This window comes from Globicephala melas, chromosome 15 (assembly GCF_963455315.2).
Source record: "Globicephala melas chromosome 15, mGloMel1.2, whole genome shotgun sequence".
NCBI lineage: Eukaryota > Metazoa > Chordata > Mammalia > Artiodactyla > Delphinidae > Globicephala > Globicephala melas.
The window spans coordinates 58,039,835-58,057,538 of NC_083328.1; the positions used below are offsets into that span (position 1 = coordinate 58,039,835).

The 17,704-nt window shown below is 48.1% G+C and overlaps 1 protein-coding gene across 1 annotated transcript in view; it reads right to left on the bottom strand.

The window, feature by feature from the left end:
* Positions 1 to 17,704, bottom strand: part of STK35 (serine/threonine kinase 35) — a 45,769-nt gene that overhangs the window by 14,444 nt on the left and 13,621 nt on the right. Inside the window, exon 3 of the mRNA XM_030831055.3 lies at positions 16,112 to 16,861. Coding sequence (XP_030686915.1) covers positions 16,149 to 16,861 — 713 coding nt within the window. The 3' untranslated portion in view covers positions 16,112 to 16,148. The remainder of the gene's footprint in view (positions 1 to 16,111; positions 16,862 to 17,704) is intronic.

Here is a 17,704-nt window from a genome sequence, read left to right on the forward strand (position 1 = left end):
GTTTGGCCTCAACTCTTTGGACTTCTCAGATGTTAAAGAACCACTGTGGCCTCCTTCCACGCCCAGCCATCTGCAAAATGGCAGAAATGTCCAACAACTCTCCTTAGCTGACAAGGGGCTCAAGAGGTGGTGGAGTTCATACCTGGCGGTCTCCCATTCTCCACAATGGAAGGACATGGACTATGGAAACAGGCAGTAGGACAGGGCAGCCCCATGAGGAACTAAGCACCTGCCCTTGTGCAGCCAGAGGACTTGTCCTTTGCCTGAGAGGCCACCGCTCCCATCTTTCACATCCTCCTCACCTACTTATACTCGTCCAGAGCAAGTGCCCAGTGAGTTCTCTGAAAGGCACACTGTCATGCAGGCTGTGACAGCACAGACACAACCAGAGGAGTGTACCCCCGCATGGCAGCCTCTTAAGACACACTGGGACTTCCTGGTGGTGCAGTGGTTAAGAATCTGCCTGCCAATGCAGGGGACACGGGTTCGAGCCCTGGTCCGGGAAGATCCCACGTGCCGTGGAGCAACTAACCCTGCGCGCCGCAACTACTGAAGCCCATGCGCCTAGAGCCTGTGCTCCTCAACAAGAGAAGCCACTGCAATGAGAAGCCTGTGCACCACAATGAAGAGTAGTGCCCGCTCACCACAACTAGAGAAAGCCTGTGCGCAGCAACGAAGACCCAATGCAGCCATACATACATACATAAATATATATATATATATATTTTTGTTGTTGTTGTTGTTGTTGTTGTTAAAAAGAGACACTGACCCGCCCAGTGTTGAGAGTACGGGTGGGAAAGCCGGCTTCCAGTCTCATCGAGCTCTCCCCACTCTTCTCTGGGGACCTGGTTTCTTCATGTGCTGAGGGGCTTGGGACCAGGGGTCCTTACCCAGGGTCCTTCTAACTCCAAGGATGCACACACAGAAATCCCCTTGAAGGCACAGGAAGCATCTCAGTGCGTGTAAGTCACGTGAGTTTTTCTGGGGGAATATCCTCAACATTCAGATTCTCAGGACCCAAGGAGTACTGAGAATCAAGACGAGCTTTGTAGGCTCCTTCTCGATTGAGGAAACACCCTAACCAGACGGCAGCACAGGAGTGCTATGCGGGCTTCCCAGGCAAAAGAGGCCTGGGCGCTGTGATGGGGGGTTAGGGTGGGAGGGCGACTCCAGCTCCTGCACCAGGGCCCTTCCAAACAGAACAGCAGGATGGTGAGGTCCCTCTTCTACAGGCTTTCAAGCAGAACCTGAGTCTCCCTTAAAGTGGACGAATGTCACCAAGAGGAGGTGGGCTCTATGTGTGTCAGTTGAGTCCAACCTGCAGCCCACGCAGCACAACGAGGACACAGGCTCTCATGGCTGCAAGCGGCAGGCCCAGGATACGGCAGGGCATGGCTCACTGGGAGACAGGGAGTGGACAGAGCTTAAAGCCAGGATGGCATGTGGATGCAAACACATGGCAGCTTTATCTCTAGAACGTCCCAGGTTCAGTCAGGGCAGCGACTGGTTCTATGCAAACTTCAGCAAGCAGTCACTGCGAAGCTCCTAGATAAGGAGACTCGGTCGTATTTTAGCCGTGGCCGTGGTGTCACCATTGCTGACTTGCTTGATATTGTTTTAAACCTTCCGAATCCCTGAAGTGTGCTGCCCAAAATGCTAGTATTTAAGTCTGCCAAATGCACAAAAAGAAGAATCACTGGGCAAGACCTAAGATTCTGAGATTTGGAGGTCTCTGGGGATCTGCACGCTGAGTCACCATCTACGTCTGAGGATGCAGATCCAATTAAACCCAGTCTTTTTGGCCTTGGGAAGTCACCAGGCTGTCAGGGCCTGGGGGTTGGTGTGTCCCTTAACCAACTCAGTTGGTAAACAGGTATGGGTGGAACTCACTCAAGACAAACTAAGGGGGAACTTTTTGTCTCCAGAAACAGCCCTGGTAATTGGCAGTCAGCTGCGGGGATACCCTAATTCTCTTCCTCAACTTATTAAGTGTGGGGATGAAATGAAGGCTGCCAACAGCCTCAGCTGGCCCCCAAAGAGACTGGGGTTCAGCTGCGGCTGCTGTGATTAGCAGAGAAAGGGCCTAGGGGGAGGCTGGGCTGCTGGGAGAGATCTCCTCCCCTCTTGGGCCCTTAGCCAGGAGGAAGATGTCTAAGGAGTTGTCAGAGCTAAAGGGGAGAGGTGGCTCCTCTATATGGGGACAGGACAATTTGTGGTTGTGAACGGCGTGGCTCAAACAAGGTCATGCCCAGAGTGGTTGGGGCCGAAGGAGACCATATGGACTCTGGTTACAGCAAGTAGTCCAAAGCCCAGTGTGCTGAGGGGAACTCACTGGGGGCACTTGCTAAGGGGTTTGGCGCTCTCTTAGGGAAAAGAAGGGCACTGCAAATTGTTAGTGAGAAGTGAAGCAGAAACGAATGATTAACCTATGAGATCTGGCAAAAATAGAACAAGGGAGCTACACAGAGGCAGCCACCATTTTACTGAACTCCCGCTGTGTGTTAGGAGTTGCACTGGGTACTTTGTTTCTTGTGCATTTTGTCCTTACAACAGCATACAGTGAGCATCACTGTTAAAGGAGCATCATTTAATGGATTAGGAAATGGGGGCCCAGAAAAGTTAGATGACTTGCCCAAGGCACCCTGCTGATAAGAGGCAGAGAGGTGATTCAAACCTAGGTTAATCAGCATATCAGATTCAAAAGCAAAAATGGAAGCACAGGGTCTGTAATCGCCCTGGTCAGTGGTGGCCCTTTCTCCCCTCCTGTGCTCGGGCAGGTGCCAGTGCAGTCTTGCACCTTCTGGAGACCGGCACTGTCAGGTGCAGCATCTTATCTCCCTCCCCTAGGGGGCTTACAGCTCTCCCCTCATTGTGACCAACTTATCTGCCAAAACTCCAGCCTTGTACATCACCGCCACCTTTTCTGTAGGATGAAGTTCACCTTTCTTAGGCTGACAGTCAAGGCTCTTGGCAACTTGGCGCTACTTCACTCTCCAACTTGAGCCTCTGCGTGAACCAAACCAAAGATCTGCTCTTTCCACAAATTCTCAGTGTTCTGCTTTTGCTCACATTGTGTCTCCTGCTTAGAAGACCCTTGTCTGCTCTCCATTCTTCAAGGGCCATCTTAAGTCACACGTCCTACAGGTTGCTGTTACTTACTTCTTCAACAAAAAGCCAGTACTCGGTCCTCTGAGCTCCTGGGAGCACTGAGACAGTACCGTGCTGCAACATCTTTGGAAGCTCGATGGAAAAGAGCACGGACACCCGAGCTTTAGCCTGGAGCTGGCACGCGCTAGCCACGTGGCCAGTGGGGCAAATCACTCTCTGGAGTGGGAGCAGGGCGGACACCGTACCTAGGATGCACGTGAGCATTCAACGAGACAGTAAACGGGAAGAGTATGAACCTGGCAAACAGCCCGGGCTCAGTAAGTTTAGGTAAGAGAAAGTGCTCCCTGGCACCTCCCCACCATGCCTTACAGATGATAAAGGCTCCAGGCTGTAGCAGGCTTGATCCTACACAGAAACAAGTGCATGCAAGATCCCCAGCAAGCTGCAAAAGCTCTCCGCAAAAGCTCTCCTTAAGCATTTGCTAAACAAGGGCAGAAAAGGACTCTCCTGGGTTCCTGAAAGGAGATCTGGTGGAAGGCAGGTGGGGCCATCCTCCACTCCAAGGCCTATACAGAATTCAAACCAAGGCACGGCAGGACAGCTGAAGGACTGACCTTAAGGGAAGGGCCACCCCTCTGCTCCTGGTAGAGACCTTCTCCCTCTACCTCCGTCCCCTGTACTCCTTTCCTTAACCCCAAATAGAAAGTATTTCCCAATTTACAAATTAAAGTGGCTCTCAAAATCAATTTTATAGCCAGTAATCATGGTTCTAATGTTATGTAACTATTAAAAAAAAACAAAACCAGTGAGATGCCAGCGCTAGAAAGCTGCTCTTTGGCAGAACCACCAGCCTGCCCATGTGACAGCACAGGTTTTCAGCTCTAAAGAGCAAAAGTAAATACAAAAACAAAATGCTATGTCCTTGAGACATAATTACAGCAGAATGAATATGCAAATACAGACTCAGAAGAGTAAGATACATCAGTCAACTAATGAGAAGCTGATTACAAAGGGGGTTAGAACAAAACACAGCAAGACTCAGCCATCAAATAAAGGCTGTGAAGGCAACCCTGGGTCTACGGAGGTCACTCCGTGCCCATGAAGGCGCTTTACGTTCAGTGTTTTTTTTGGGGGGGCGGTGAGGGGGAGCCAAGAACCTGCATATATTCTGAGATACAACTTCTAGCTCTGTTACCAGTATGGCCAACAACTGGTATGAAAGAACGGCAGGACTCAACAGCTGTGGAGTACCTACTGCATACCCAGCACCCCTAGGCTAGTTTTACATGAATTTTTCATTTACTCACAAAAAGCCCATGGGTTAAGTGCTGGCAACCTCACTTTATAAACGAGGACTCCAAGACTCAGAGAGATGCCTAAGGTTTAGATGGACTGAGGCTGGGAGCAATATTTATCTCCATGGCCCACACCAGGCACACAGTAGGTACTTAATACATGCCTGGAAAGAATAAGTGAAGTTTCCCAGTCTGGTTCAAAGCCACGTCTAAGACTCCACTCAGAGACGTAAGCCCAACTCCAACCCCACTGCTTCCCCCTTTCCTATGCCTGCTGCCCCTCAACTTCCCCTTCCTCTAACAGTGACCTCCTGTCCTATCACAGCGGCCTCGCAGGGATCTGTTATGTCTCTGAATGACTCTCCGGAGGGCACCCCTACACGCTCACTGTTATCATGGCTTAGAAGCCCACTTCCCCAGGGCCTGGGAAGCCCAAGGAGAAGTTCAATTGTTTTCCTCCTCCTCCTCCCCCCAGGAGCAGATGGCCACAGGGCCTCACCTCATCCTCAAGACAAATGCACAAGGCAGAAGCTAAGCAAGAATTAGAGGAGTCCCCGTCCTAGAACCACACCCACTGTGGAACTTGAACGCACCGGGGCTGAGGGACGAGGGGAAAGAGGACCACCTTTTATACTCTGGTTTTCTGGATGAGGAAACGACAACCTACAGGGCGTGACCTGTCCAAAGCCCCGTGCTACGTAAGTACAGAATATAGAGCCCCAATTAGAAGCTGGCAGGCCCTCCTAGTTCTCAGGCCTCGATGCAAGCTTTCTAAGGGTAGAACTGTAGGATGCTAGGCAGATGGTGTCTTTACCCTCTTCTGCCAGGGCAGTTTTCAAACCTGAGCGTGCCATCAGCATCACCTGGAGGTTCCTGTTGAAACACTCACCCCCAGCTTCCAGCTCTGTAGGTCTGAGGTGGCGTCAGAAATATGTTTGTTTTTTTGTTTTGTTTTTTTTTTTGCGGTACGCGGGCCTCTCACTGTTGTGGCCTCTTCCGTTGCGGAGCACGGGCTCTGGATGCGCAGGCTCAGCGGCCATGGCTCACGGGCCCAGCCTCTCCGTGGCATGTGGGATCTTCCCGGACCGGGTCATGAACCCGTGTCCCCTGCATTGGCAGGAGGACTCTCAACGACTGAGCCACCAGGGAAGCCCAGAAATACGTTATTTTTAAGAAGTTTCCTGGAGATGCTGCCAGTCTGGGGACCATACTTTGAGAACCAACAGTGCTGAAGTTTGTCGTGGTCACCGTGTGTGTGCTGGGGGGGGGGTGCGAGCTGGTGAGGGGGAGCAGGGAGGAATGTGGCAATAGCATGTTGATGTCTTCAAGGTCACAGGATAGACTCTGGATCTGTTAAGTAGAAAACTTCTTACTCCTGACACCCTCAGTTCCTTCCACTGATAAAATGGAAGCAGTCTTTCTAAACTTTACCCAGGGTGTGTAACATGAGTCTGTGGATTCTGAAGATGCACATCTGGGTCTGCCTATGTCATCACTATCGTATGACCATCTCAAGGAAATTCTAAGAGTAGGTGGGAAACTGGACTTCTGGGGACAGGTGTCCCCCTGCTATAGGTCTTCCAAAACACTGGGCTGGAGTGATGTGCTCCCGAAGGCTCTCCATGCTACACCTGGTTGGTGCCCATGCCCCGAGATGCTCAGGGTCGGGGAGGGAGGAGGCTCTCTGGATCACCTCAGTGGTGCCATCTGGATTTCAGTTTAGGCAACTGGCCTAAACTCCCAAGCAATTTTTTTTTGGAAGGTGAAAGTCACCCTGTTCTTTGGTCTCGGGTGTGGTACATTCACACTCATTTCCGCTGTCCCATGAAACCAAGGGCTCCTTCCAAACATTCATCACATCCAAGCCTGCAATCTGGTTACTAACAACAAATGAGTCTTTAGTTGTCACTTCCAGCTCTCCTTATGTCTGGTACAAGGCTGGGCTGGGCTGGAAAGGCCCATGTATTCTGCCAAGATCTGACAGCACTACCCTTTTTTCAGTCCATGCCTTAGCTTTGCCCTAGACTGGAACTCTCTGGGAGGACATGCCTTAGACATGTACGAAAAAAGCAGGAAAAAAACAAAAGGGTGCTGTACATGACATTTAAGGGCTTCCTTTTTACAAAAGGATGGAAGTAAACACGGAATGAGTCAATTGGCTCACATCATCTGTGTCTTTCCCACTGGAACAGAGGGTCAATACCAAAATCCAACATGATGTACCAGAGCCCACCTGCCTTCCACTACTGCTCCAGTGCCAGGCCTTGGAATTATAAAAAGCCAAGGTTACCTACCATTCATAAGATTACCTGCCCAGGCCCCACTTCTGGCTCCTTTATGCAGCCTGGGAAAATAGAAGCATTTTCATCTTCTTCATTATGCCCTAAGGTGTGCCTGGGTGGCTCTAATCCACTCCTCCTGAGTCCCTAGACATCACTTCCTTTTACAAAGAAACAAAATACAGAATTCTGACCTGTGTACAATGCAGGCTGAGTTACAGCTTTCCCCTGGCACCTGTAACTGAAAGCGTAATTCCTTTAAAGTTGGGAAATTCACTGCAGTATTTTACGGTATTGATTTATTTTAAACTTTGCCGGCAGTTTTAAGGCCTGCATGCCTCTGAATCCTAGAAATGCTGGAGGAGGTCTCCATTTCCTTTGATTCTGTAAAATCACAGAAGACTCACTAGTAGAAATGAAAAGAGCGGCTGGGAGCTTATATGTTGCTGCCCTAGTTTATCAAGACAGAACCCTGGGCATTCTCTCCAGGTCCTCATCTTGAATGCCCCTCCGACGGGACTTCACTACAACGACAGTCCCCTCTCCCCTTACCAGCTGAGTCCTGTACCCAACAAAGCCTCAGTGTGCCAGGGCGAGTTTCACACAATCCCTGAGATGTGACCTCCTCACTCACCACCTGGCTTACAAGGTGCCCCTAAACCTATCTTCAAGAACCAGCCCAAGGCACCACCTTCTCCAGGAAGCTTTCCCTCCACTCTCTCCAGGCTTCCTGTATTTCTACAACTAAATGTTGTCTTAGGTCCACAGCTAACCTGTGAGCTCCTAGAGGACAGCACTGGGGTCTACACTACCAAGACCACCGCTGGGCAAGCGCCTGTCATACGAGGGCTCCTGCTCACCAAATCTGACTTGGCCTCAGAATCTTTCAACGCAGGGCTGCAGGCAGCCACATCAACAACAGGGACGAATCATGAAAGCCCTCGGCTTCGGCCAAGAGTCAATAAATGAGCTGGAAGATGGGTCAGGGAGAAACCCAGCAACCCTGCCATTTTGCTTTGGATCCTCATCAACCTTAAGTGTCCAGGCTAAGCTCACTCAGAACGGGCTTCTGCCAGGTCCCGGGGAACAGAGACAACAGGGTGCCTTTGGGTCACATCAGAGCCCTTCCTTGTCCTGGTACATAGACTGTCCTGTCAGCACCCCCTCGGTGCCAGTGCTTTCCTGCTGCCCCCAAAGGGGATGCACTTTGGGTCTCCCGCTTTCCAACCTTTTGGGAATTTTAACCTCTGCCTGCTTGTGTGGCTTCTGCCACTGTCACCCGGCCCTTGGTTATGTGGGTGCCTCACCATCCCAGCCTTGCCTCGCCTGCCCATGTTTGAGGCTGTATCAGTGTGACACAAGAGGAATCAACACACAGGTGATCTCACCTGAAGGAGCAGAAGGTGGCCCTGCTGTGGTGTGCTGTGCCGAGACTGTCAGACTCTGAAAGATGCCCACGGGCAGCACCGACACTAATACCTGGGGGCCTCTCGTGTGGAGATAATAGGAGGGGGAACCCACCTATAAACCCATCAAAAGCTGCTTTCAAAGAAGCTGTAGGAGGCAGGATAGAACAGTGGAATTTCCAGTCAGCTATCAGGTTTCAAATCCTGCCTCTGAAAACTGTGTCAAAATGATTCTCAGCTTCCTCATCTGCACAATGATGGCAGATAACAGAACACTTACGCAGATGATGTGATAATAAGATACTCTATGTAAAAGTACTTAATTCAGGGCTGGAGATAAAAGGGCAGGGCCTCTGCCCTGCACAAGTCAGAGGGCCCCTCAAAACAGGTTTTTAGAACCAGAGCTGTTATTGTTGGAGGGAGTATCTGTGTCCCTAGCGTAAGAGAAAATGGGAGTTGGAAAGACCCCAACCGTCAGGCAGCTTTGCTCACAGCTGGAGGATTACAGGCGCTATTCTGATTTGCCCAAAGGGATGCTGCCTAGGCTGACAGGAGCCAAGGATGCCAGGGAGGAGGAGAATGTGAGCAACAACAGCCCTGGGGCAGGCCTGTCCCCTCATGAATGCTTTGATGTCCTGCAGAGCTTCAAGGGACAGATTATCCTTGTGGGCAACCAGCCCCATTACATAACAGACAGCTCAGTTTCCTTGTGTTGAGACAGCAGGAGTGACAGACAGAGAGGGCAACAGCGGGGGCAAAAGCTGGCGCCCAGGGAGCTACCTGGCCTTACAAATACCAGCCTTCCCCACCTGGGGGATCTCCCAAGAAACACCAGTAGACAGACCCAGAACCAAGGGATGGCCTGCACACCAATGGTTCCTAGAACTGCCAGGTCTTCAGTGAACGCTGAGCTTTACATTCCCAGGGAAAAGAGCAGCAAACCCACAACCCTCTGCTCTCACACAGCCCCGTGAAGTCTAGTGAGACAGGGTAGAAGCAAGGCTGGGGCCTCCAGTTATAGACAGGGACTCAAAAGATGCTCAGCAGTTCTAGTTCTGCTTGGATCTAAGAACTAACAGTCACTGGCTGAATACCAACACCCCCGCCCCCAAATCTAACTAAAACTTCCGTTCTTTCCAAGGACCTAATCATCCACTTCAAGGTGAGGCTGGCACTTCCCTCTTCTGCTCCTCCCATCCTCCCTTTGGGCAGTTCAAGGCTCCACCAGACACTAAGAGGGATGAGCCTCTGGGCTGTGAGAATCAGACTTCTGACTTGGGTCTCTTCGGCAGTCACACCCTCTCCGGGAAGTCTTCCTCCATCGCTGTCCTTTGGGCTACCTAGGTGTTTGCCAGCACACTCTGAACCTTCTCAGAGTAGAAGAAACAACCTCCCAACTGGAAACCAACTAAGTGCCAGGCTCCTCCGGCCCACCTTACTCAACTCAGAATGCATTTCCGGCCCCATCTAGTGCCGCGCAATATACGTGAGGCTCAACTGTTTGTTGAATTTTGAAAACATTTGAGATTTACAGGCAATTCCATGAGGCAATACACCATACTGGTTACAGCCATGGACTTGGGCCTGGGTTGAAATCTAGGCTTTGACCCTTACTAGCTCTGAGAGCTTCAGGAACTTACTTGAAAAGCAGTAAATGAAATAATGGTCATAAAGCACCCAGCCCAGGGATGTCCATTAATTATCATCATCTCTGGCACTGTTGCCCTCCATCAAAGCCTTAGCCTTCTAGACTCAGGAGGTGAGGCTCCAAGTGGGGGTCTTACATTCTCAGAAGCTAGGTCTCACCCATGGTCTCATCCTGCCCCTTCCCACAGGGAGGGCAGTCCTGTGAGAGAAAGGCCTGTCTTATGTGTTCCTGGGTTAGTTCCGATGGCTGGGTCAGGAAGTCACACTCAGAGATGGGGCCTGGAGACCTCTCTAGTCTTGGGTTCCCAATTTCGCACTTAAAATCTTTTAAAAATTTACCATCACCCGCCCCCCTACCCCAGATTCTGTTTTGAAGACTCTGTTGTTTAAAACAAACCACATTAACTAAACATTTCCCCCCCATTTTTAAGTTTTTAGTCTTACTTTTGATTAACTCGATACCTATAATGTGACACAATTTGGGTATAATTCCAGCCGAAAGGAAGCGAATGACCTGAATTGGTTTCTACAGCTTCAGTGTAAGCATATGTGCTGCTTGCTGCCCGTGAGATGAGCTGAAAAAGCTTTTGAATCTCCAGCAAAGGGGTTCGACTAGGGGTTTAGGAATCCTCACGTTAAAAAACCTCAGATCTCATAAAACAGAAACAAAATCTGAAGCCCAGGTCAAGGGGCCAACTGGATACCCAACATGTTAGCCCAGAGCCACATCTTTGGACCCTAGGCCAGGGAATAATATATCATTTATTACTTCAACAAGAAATTAGGCCCGATTTCTTTCTGATGTTGGGCAGCTACCAAGATCGCATATGGTACAAAGAACATTCTCTGTGACCCCTTAGGTCACAACAACATCTGATTTCCTTCAGCAGACCTGAGCTGCCCACTCCAAATAAACATCATTCAAGGCCCTGGCTTCAAAAGGCCCTAGGTAACTGAGGTTTGTGTATTAGACAGCAAACTTGGCCATGAATGCAGAGTCCCTTATCCCACAGCAACCTCCCCGGTAACATGTGGGCAGTGGTACCTGGAACATCAGTCTGGCTGGCTTCCTGCTTTGGGTAAGGCTTTTGGATGGATGGTAGGAACCATTAGGGATTATTAAACATCTTCAAAAAGTGACAAGTAAGAGAGAGCTAGGACCCCTCACTGAGTAACCTTTAAAAACAGAGACATTTTTCTGGAACAAGCAATTGGACAGAGTTGCCTTGACTATAGCTTTGTTTCAAAGAAGAAAGCTATTTGGCAATCCTCAGAAACAAGGCAACTAAAGACCACCATCTTCAGAGGAACGGAAGACAGTGCTTCCACCTCAAGCCCAAGCGTGCATCTAAGACTGTGCCGTCCAGCATCTCACTTAGACTGTTTCTACGGGGCACTTTCACAGCCTCTTGCAACTCCCCCAACAACCTCAATCAGATAAGTATGATCTACTCCACTTTATGGATGATGAAACCCAGAGAGGTAAAATAACTTGCCTGAGGTCACAGAACCAGTAAAGCACAGAAGTGGGACTCGATTCTGGACAGTCCACGAGGCAACACTCCTTTCAGAGGAATCCCATGTTTCCAACCCAAAGTGCAATTCCATTCATGGTTGCAAAAAACTGAAACCATTTAGCCCCAATTTAAACATTACTCTGAAATCTACAATCCTAGATTGCTGAGGCGTTCCTTCACCATTCCTTCATCACGCTGTTACTGGGAACGACTGGGTTTCCTTTATGCAGCTAGAGTCTGACCCACGACAAAAAGTTTCATAGGAAAGCTGGCCAGGAATCAGGACACACAAGTTCTGCCCCTTCATTTGGGACCTTGAATAAGTCCCTTTTTTCTAGGTCTCTCCCTACTTCTCAGCTCCCCTTCACAGTAAAATTCCTCAGGAAGAGGCATCAAAATGTGGTTTGTAGCTCAGCAGTACACGAAGCCAAAACTTTTCATAGTTATTTGCCTTTTCCACTTTCATTCTCTCACAAGTGTACTGTGAAGTTTTCCAGAAGTTACATGATGAGTGACATAGCACCAGTCTACAAAGCAAAAGCAAATAAGAATCCAGCTGACTATCAAGGCAGTTGTTAAGATTTGCAAAAATATAAAACAATGCCACTCTACTCACTAAATACGTTTTTGAAAAGTCATTTTTCATAAATTATGTATGTTAATATGTAACTGAATTACTATTCATTTGAAAGGAATGTTTAAAACATTTCTCAGTTTTAATTTCTAATACCAATACCCGTAGATATAACCCAAAACAAAACCTCTGGAATCCTCAATTTCAGGAGTGCAATGGGGCCTTCAGACCAAAAGCTTTGAGAATCGTTGGCCTACTCTCTCACGGTCTCCAATTCCACCCCTTCATTCTCTCTGAAACCCACTCTAGTTAGGGTTCTCCTCATTATGAGCCACCAAAATTGCTCACGAACACTAATGACTTCCCAATCGCTAAATCCAATGGTCAGTGGCCAGTCTCATCTCATCTCACTCAGCCTACCTATAGAACACGCCACGGCTGATTCCTTCCTCCTCCTGAGGTCTTTTCTCCCCCTGGCTTCCAGGACACCATGCCCAGGTCTCCTATACCTCTGGCTTCCTTTCCTTCTCTCCAAGCTGTTTTGCTTTGAAATCTTCTCTATGCCCACTTTAGAACCTTGGTCATCTCAAAATTTGTACCTCTAGACCATTCTCTCCTCTGAATTCTAGACTCATACAACAGCCTACTCGACCTCTGTACTTGGTCACCAGTGATTATTTTTCTTTTTCTGCCGAGCTGCATGGGTATGCAGGATCTTAGTTCCCTGACCAGGGATGGAACCAATGCACCCTGCAGTGGAAGTGTGGAGTCCTAACCACTGGACCACCAGGGAAGTCCCTCAACTTCTGTACTTGGATTCTAAACAGGCATTCCAAACTTTCAGATGACCAAGACCTAACTTTCTCCAGTCAAATCTGTTCTTCCCCATCTCATTTGATCCTCTCTATCCTTCCAATGGCTTCCAAGGCCAAGAACTTGTAGTCATCCTTAATTCCTCTCTCTCACATCTTATGTTCAATCTAGCATGAAACCGTGTTGGTTGACTTCAAAATTCACCCAAAATCCAATCATTACCTCCCCTGTTCCACTGTTCAAAGCCACCATTATCTCTCACCTGGGTTATCATAGTAGCCTCCCATCTTGTCCCCTCACTTGCTCCCTTCAGTTTACTTTTAGCACAGCAGGTACAGTGATCCTTTCAAAAGATCAAACATCATACAGCTGAAAACACACCAATGACCAGAAGATTAAAAGCCAAAATCCTCACAGTGGCCTACAAGGGCTATTCTAGTTGACTCCTAATTACCTCTCTAGCTTCTTTTCCTATACTCTCCTCCCTGCTCACTCTATCTAGCCTTCAAGCTATTATAATGGCTATTGCCTCTGTCTGGGATGTTTTTCCTCCAGAAATCCTCATGGTTCACTCCCTCTACTCCTTCTAACCTTTGCTCAAAGGTCACTGTCTTAAGACCATCCCTGATCTCTTCCACTTGGAAGTATACCTCCATCCCTCACCTCCCTGCATTCTGATCTCCCTTATCCTGGTCTATATCCCTCCACTAACCCACAGCTAAGTTATGTCTGTCTCCCCAGTAGATGTAAGCTCTACAACTGTAAGAATTTTTGTTGGTTTTGCTCACTAATGTATCTTCTGTGCCTGAAATAGTCCCTGGCAAATAGTTTCTCAATAAATGTGTTGAATGAATATATGGAATTAGCTTCTCCATCTATAAAGCTTGATTGGGAGAGAGGGGAGTTTAGACTCAATAGTTCCTCCCCAGCTCAAGCCTCTGATTCTCTAACCAGCCAAATACTCATTTATACCACAACTGATTTGAACCTCTGGCACTACAAGGCTCAGCTCCTGGTCACAAAGACCAGGGCCCTGGACCCGGCCCACAGTTCTAAGTGCCCAGCTAGGACAGGGCAGCATAGGTACCAACTGACCAAGCACTGTCCTCATTAGTTGTCAGAGTCTGGGACACTTGGCCGTAACTATGTTTCTGATCTTTTCTCATCCCAAGGTCACCTATTTCTCCTACCTGAAGCAATCACTGCTATTAAGCTTTAACTTTAACTTTGCCCTGCAACAAAGCACAAATCCCAAGTGTGGATGTCCAAGTGGGAGCCATGATTTCAATTAGTTATGACAACCCCATAATCCTAACCCAAATTCAGATCCCTCTTCCAATGACAACCTTCTTTCTACCCCAGGGCAAACTTGAATTCTAAGAGGTTTTTTTAAAGTAGAAAAGATGAGATGGAAATGGAAAGTGACAGCATGAAATACAATTAAAATACTGTCTAGCCAACGCTTTTTAGGCTCGAACATGGTACTACCCCAAACCTAGCTTTAAGAACGCTGTTCTCTTACTCACTGGGCAGTAGGACAAACTGGCCTGGCACCTGGAAGATCATGTTTGTGGAATGGAAGAATTAAACCTGGAGTGACTCATTTGAGAAGTAAGTTCACTGAATACTGAAGCATAACCAGGCTCAAATCAGCATTAACCAATACCAACCAGAAATGTGAGGGTGATGAAGGGAAAGAAGGGACTAAGAACCCACCTAGGTAATGGAGGGCTCTGTGCCCCAGGTGCTGAGGCTCCTTCCTCATGACCACTGGGATCTGCTTCCACCCCCTATCACCTCCTCTCAAGCCTTCAGCAAAATCTAAGTCTAGCTTATTTCCAGTTTGCCATCTTGATACTAAGAAAAAAGGGGCTGGGGGGGAGAAGGAACATGAGTTAAGATATACCTGCCCTTAAATTAGTAGGATCGTGGGTAAATGACTTAACCCTTGCAGGGTTGCAAAGGTGAAACAAAATGGTACATGTGAAAATACCTAGCATTCATGGTAAGTATTCAATGTTCTTTTCTTTTCCATTCCCTTTAAGGAAAATGAATCAAACCTGACCAATACGCTAGCCAGCATGTATATCTACTGACATTAATCTCCCAACATCTATTACTTCCTTCTACTTCAATATTGGCCAGTTGCCTTGCCAATTCTGCCCCAAAGATCCAAGCACTCCTCTATCCTCAGTGCTACTACATTTAGGTTCAACAACATCCCTTACTAGCGTGAATCAAATAATTGGTCCAACTGGTCTCCCAATCTCCGGTTCAAATCAGCTTACACATGCTGAAGCTCTTAATGCTACATTGCTCTGCTCTGCTTTGCATATGGCTCCCAAATGCCTACTAAGTCAAGGTCAAATTCCAGGGTCCCATGTTTCACCTTATTTCTAGTCTTATTTCCCTTGCTCACATCTCAGACTCTGGTCCAACTGAACTACCAGTGCTGTTCCTGGTACACACTTTTGGATTATCCACCTCAGCTCTATCCACGCTCCAGCAGGCCACTGTCCTCCCCAACTACCACCTGTCTACTACATCCTTCACTACTCCAAACTGCTGGAGGCTCTCCAATATGCTAGGCTCCCGCTGGCTTCAGGTCCCTTGCAGAGGCTAGGCCTTTTACCTGGGATGCTCCCCTCAGCTTCCAATTCCCTACTCTTGCTTCTGGGCACTATTCCCTGAAAGGTCAATTTCCTTACGTTCGTTGCAAAGCAACTATGATAAATACTGATTTAATGTTTCTCTCCTTGACTAAGCCGCAGAAGTCATGAGGATGGGGTATGTTTTCTGATTTTGCTTACCACTGTTATCCCAGAGCCTAGCACGGTACTTGACAAATGAAAGCCCACAATCAATCTGTTAAATAAGCAAAGATTTCTCTAAAAGAATAGTCACTCACACACTGTTTATAGTATCTAAAATGGAGAAATGGACATGTGCTATCTGAAGTGGGAGAATGGTTACGTTACTGTACCTATAATAGAATGTCAAGTACTGAAGGCCATGCTTTCAAAGTATGACATGGAAAATGCTTGGGTTAGAGCTGAATGGAAGAGCAGGAAACTAAACCTAAAAGAGCATGATCTAAACTATGCAGAATTGGATGTGCGAGTAGGAAGGATACAAATTGGGGACAGTGTTTATATGCTGAAAAAAATGTCCGTACTTCTTTTGCACATTTTCTACAGTAAGCATTTATTGATGAGAAAGTATTTCTAAAAAACTTAAGAGACTCAGCTCAAATGCAATGTCTACTCAAAACTTCCCTAGACTTTCTCATTTGTACTCAAATAACCCCTCAATTTCTTCATTGAGACTTGGGAGGAATCTTTGGTAACCAGCACTTAGTTCTCTTCAACGCTGCATTTGCCCCCAACTCCATACCCCCCATCTCCCTGGGCTCAGATTGAAGAATCCAGTAGTCCAGGAAGTGTGCATGCAGAACAAAAAGAAGTACACTCACCTAGTTTAAAAACACCCAAGATGCTTTGCCCTGAATTTTAAGCAGCACATGTGACCTGGTCCATTCTGGTTTCAAGTTCAAAGGCATCAGGCCGGTCCTGTGGGTTAGCAGCTAACATATCTTTCAAGAGCTGCTTGATCCCCTCAGACATGGAAGTCCTGCGTTTCTGGGGGATGTGCAACTCCATCTTTGGGTTTTCTAGCAGCGCCTCACCAACAGGGACGATCTCAGTCCCCTGTTTGATATAGGTCCCCAGGAGCTCCTTCTTGGTCTCAGAGTCAATGAAAGTGATTCTTTCTATCATTGCCCAGATGATAATGCCCAGGGCAAAGATGTCAGCCTTGGCTGTGTAGTGTCCCTCCCAGACTTCAGGGGCCATGTAGAAGTCTGAGCCACAGGCTGAGGACAGCCAGTATTTATTCACATTCACATTTTTGTTGTCTTGATTGCCCTCTTTACCTCGGGGGGCCAGCCCAGCACAGACCTTGCTTAGTCCAAAGTCTGCCACCTTGAGGATGGGGGTGCCAGACCGCTCTGTGATGAGGATGTTGTCTGGCTTTAGGTCCCTGTGCACGATGTGGTTTTTGTGCAGGAAGGCAATGGCGCTCGTGAGCTGTAGCATGAAGCTCTTGTTGGTGGCTGGGTCCGGCCTCCGGGACAGGACATACTGATTCAGGTCTCCACCTTCACAGAACTCCATGACAAACCAGAGATAGCAGGGCTCCTCAGCATAACCCAGGATCCTTTCTCCTAAATCAAGGGAAGACCAGAAAGAGTCCAAGTGAGATGGACACAGTCACACCACTTGTAGACTAAAGGGCTGTAGCATATTAGAGTAGGAGTGACAGTGATGACGATCGCTCCAATCCAAGAGGACCAGCATAACTGGCACGGAGCCAACTCTGCACAACAAGGCCCATCTCTACTCATAGAGGGTGAGTCAAGTGATAACAAGATAAGGGAACCCTGGTTTACTGATGATTAGCCAGGAGGCAACTTAGTTCACCTTTCCCAGTTTCCACTTTTGCTTCTTCACCTGTAAATGGCCATGTGTAACACAGAGTACCAACACTGGCACCTGACGTTCAATTTAATATTTACTACCACCCTAGGAGGTAGGAAGAAATAGCCCCATCTAATAAAATGAAGAACCTGAGGCTCACAGCGACTTAAGAGTTAACAGACTCAAATCCATGACTGCAGCGCCACTGTGTTTCATTATACTGTCTCCAAACAGCCAGCACCATACCACCCACGTCTCCCAGGGCTGCTGCTGAGACGAGGGAAAATATGTGAGAAGACCGTCAAATGTCTGTTACTCCATGCTAAGCCAAAGACCTTCCCTCCCTTCCTTCCTTCCTGCCTAGTGTAGGGATTCTTGCCGATGCAACTAGAATGGCACTACAAGTTTATTTCAGACACACTCCAACTCAGTGTTTTCTGGTAGCCCACCACATGCCTAGCACAAGTTAGATAAGTGACAGGCCCATCTCTATGAAGTTTAGTTTGAAGGAGATAACGGATGTTTAAAACAGCAAGCATCATTAGCTGTGCATCTGCATCAAGGTCAAGTTTTACGAACAGTGAAGGGTG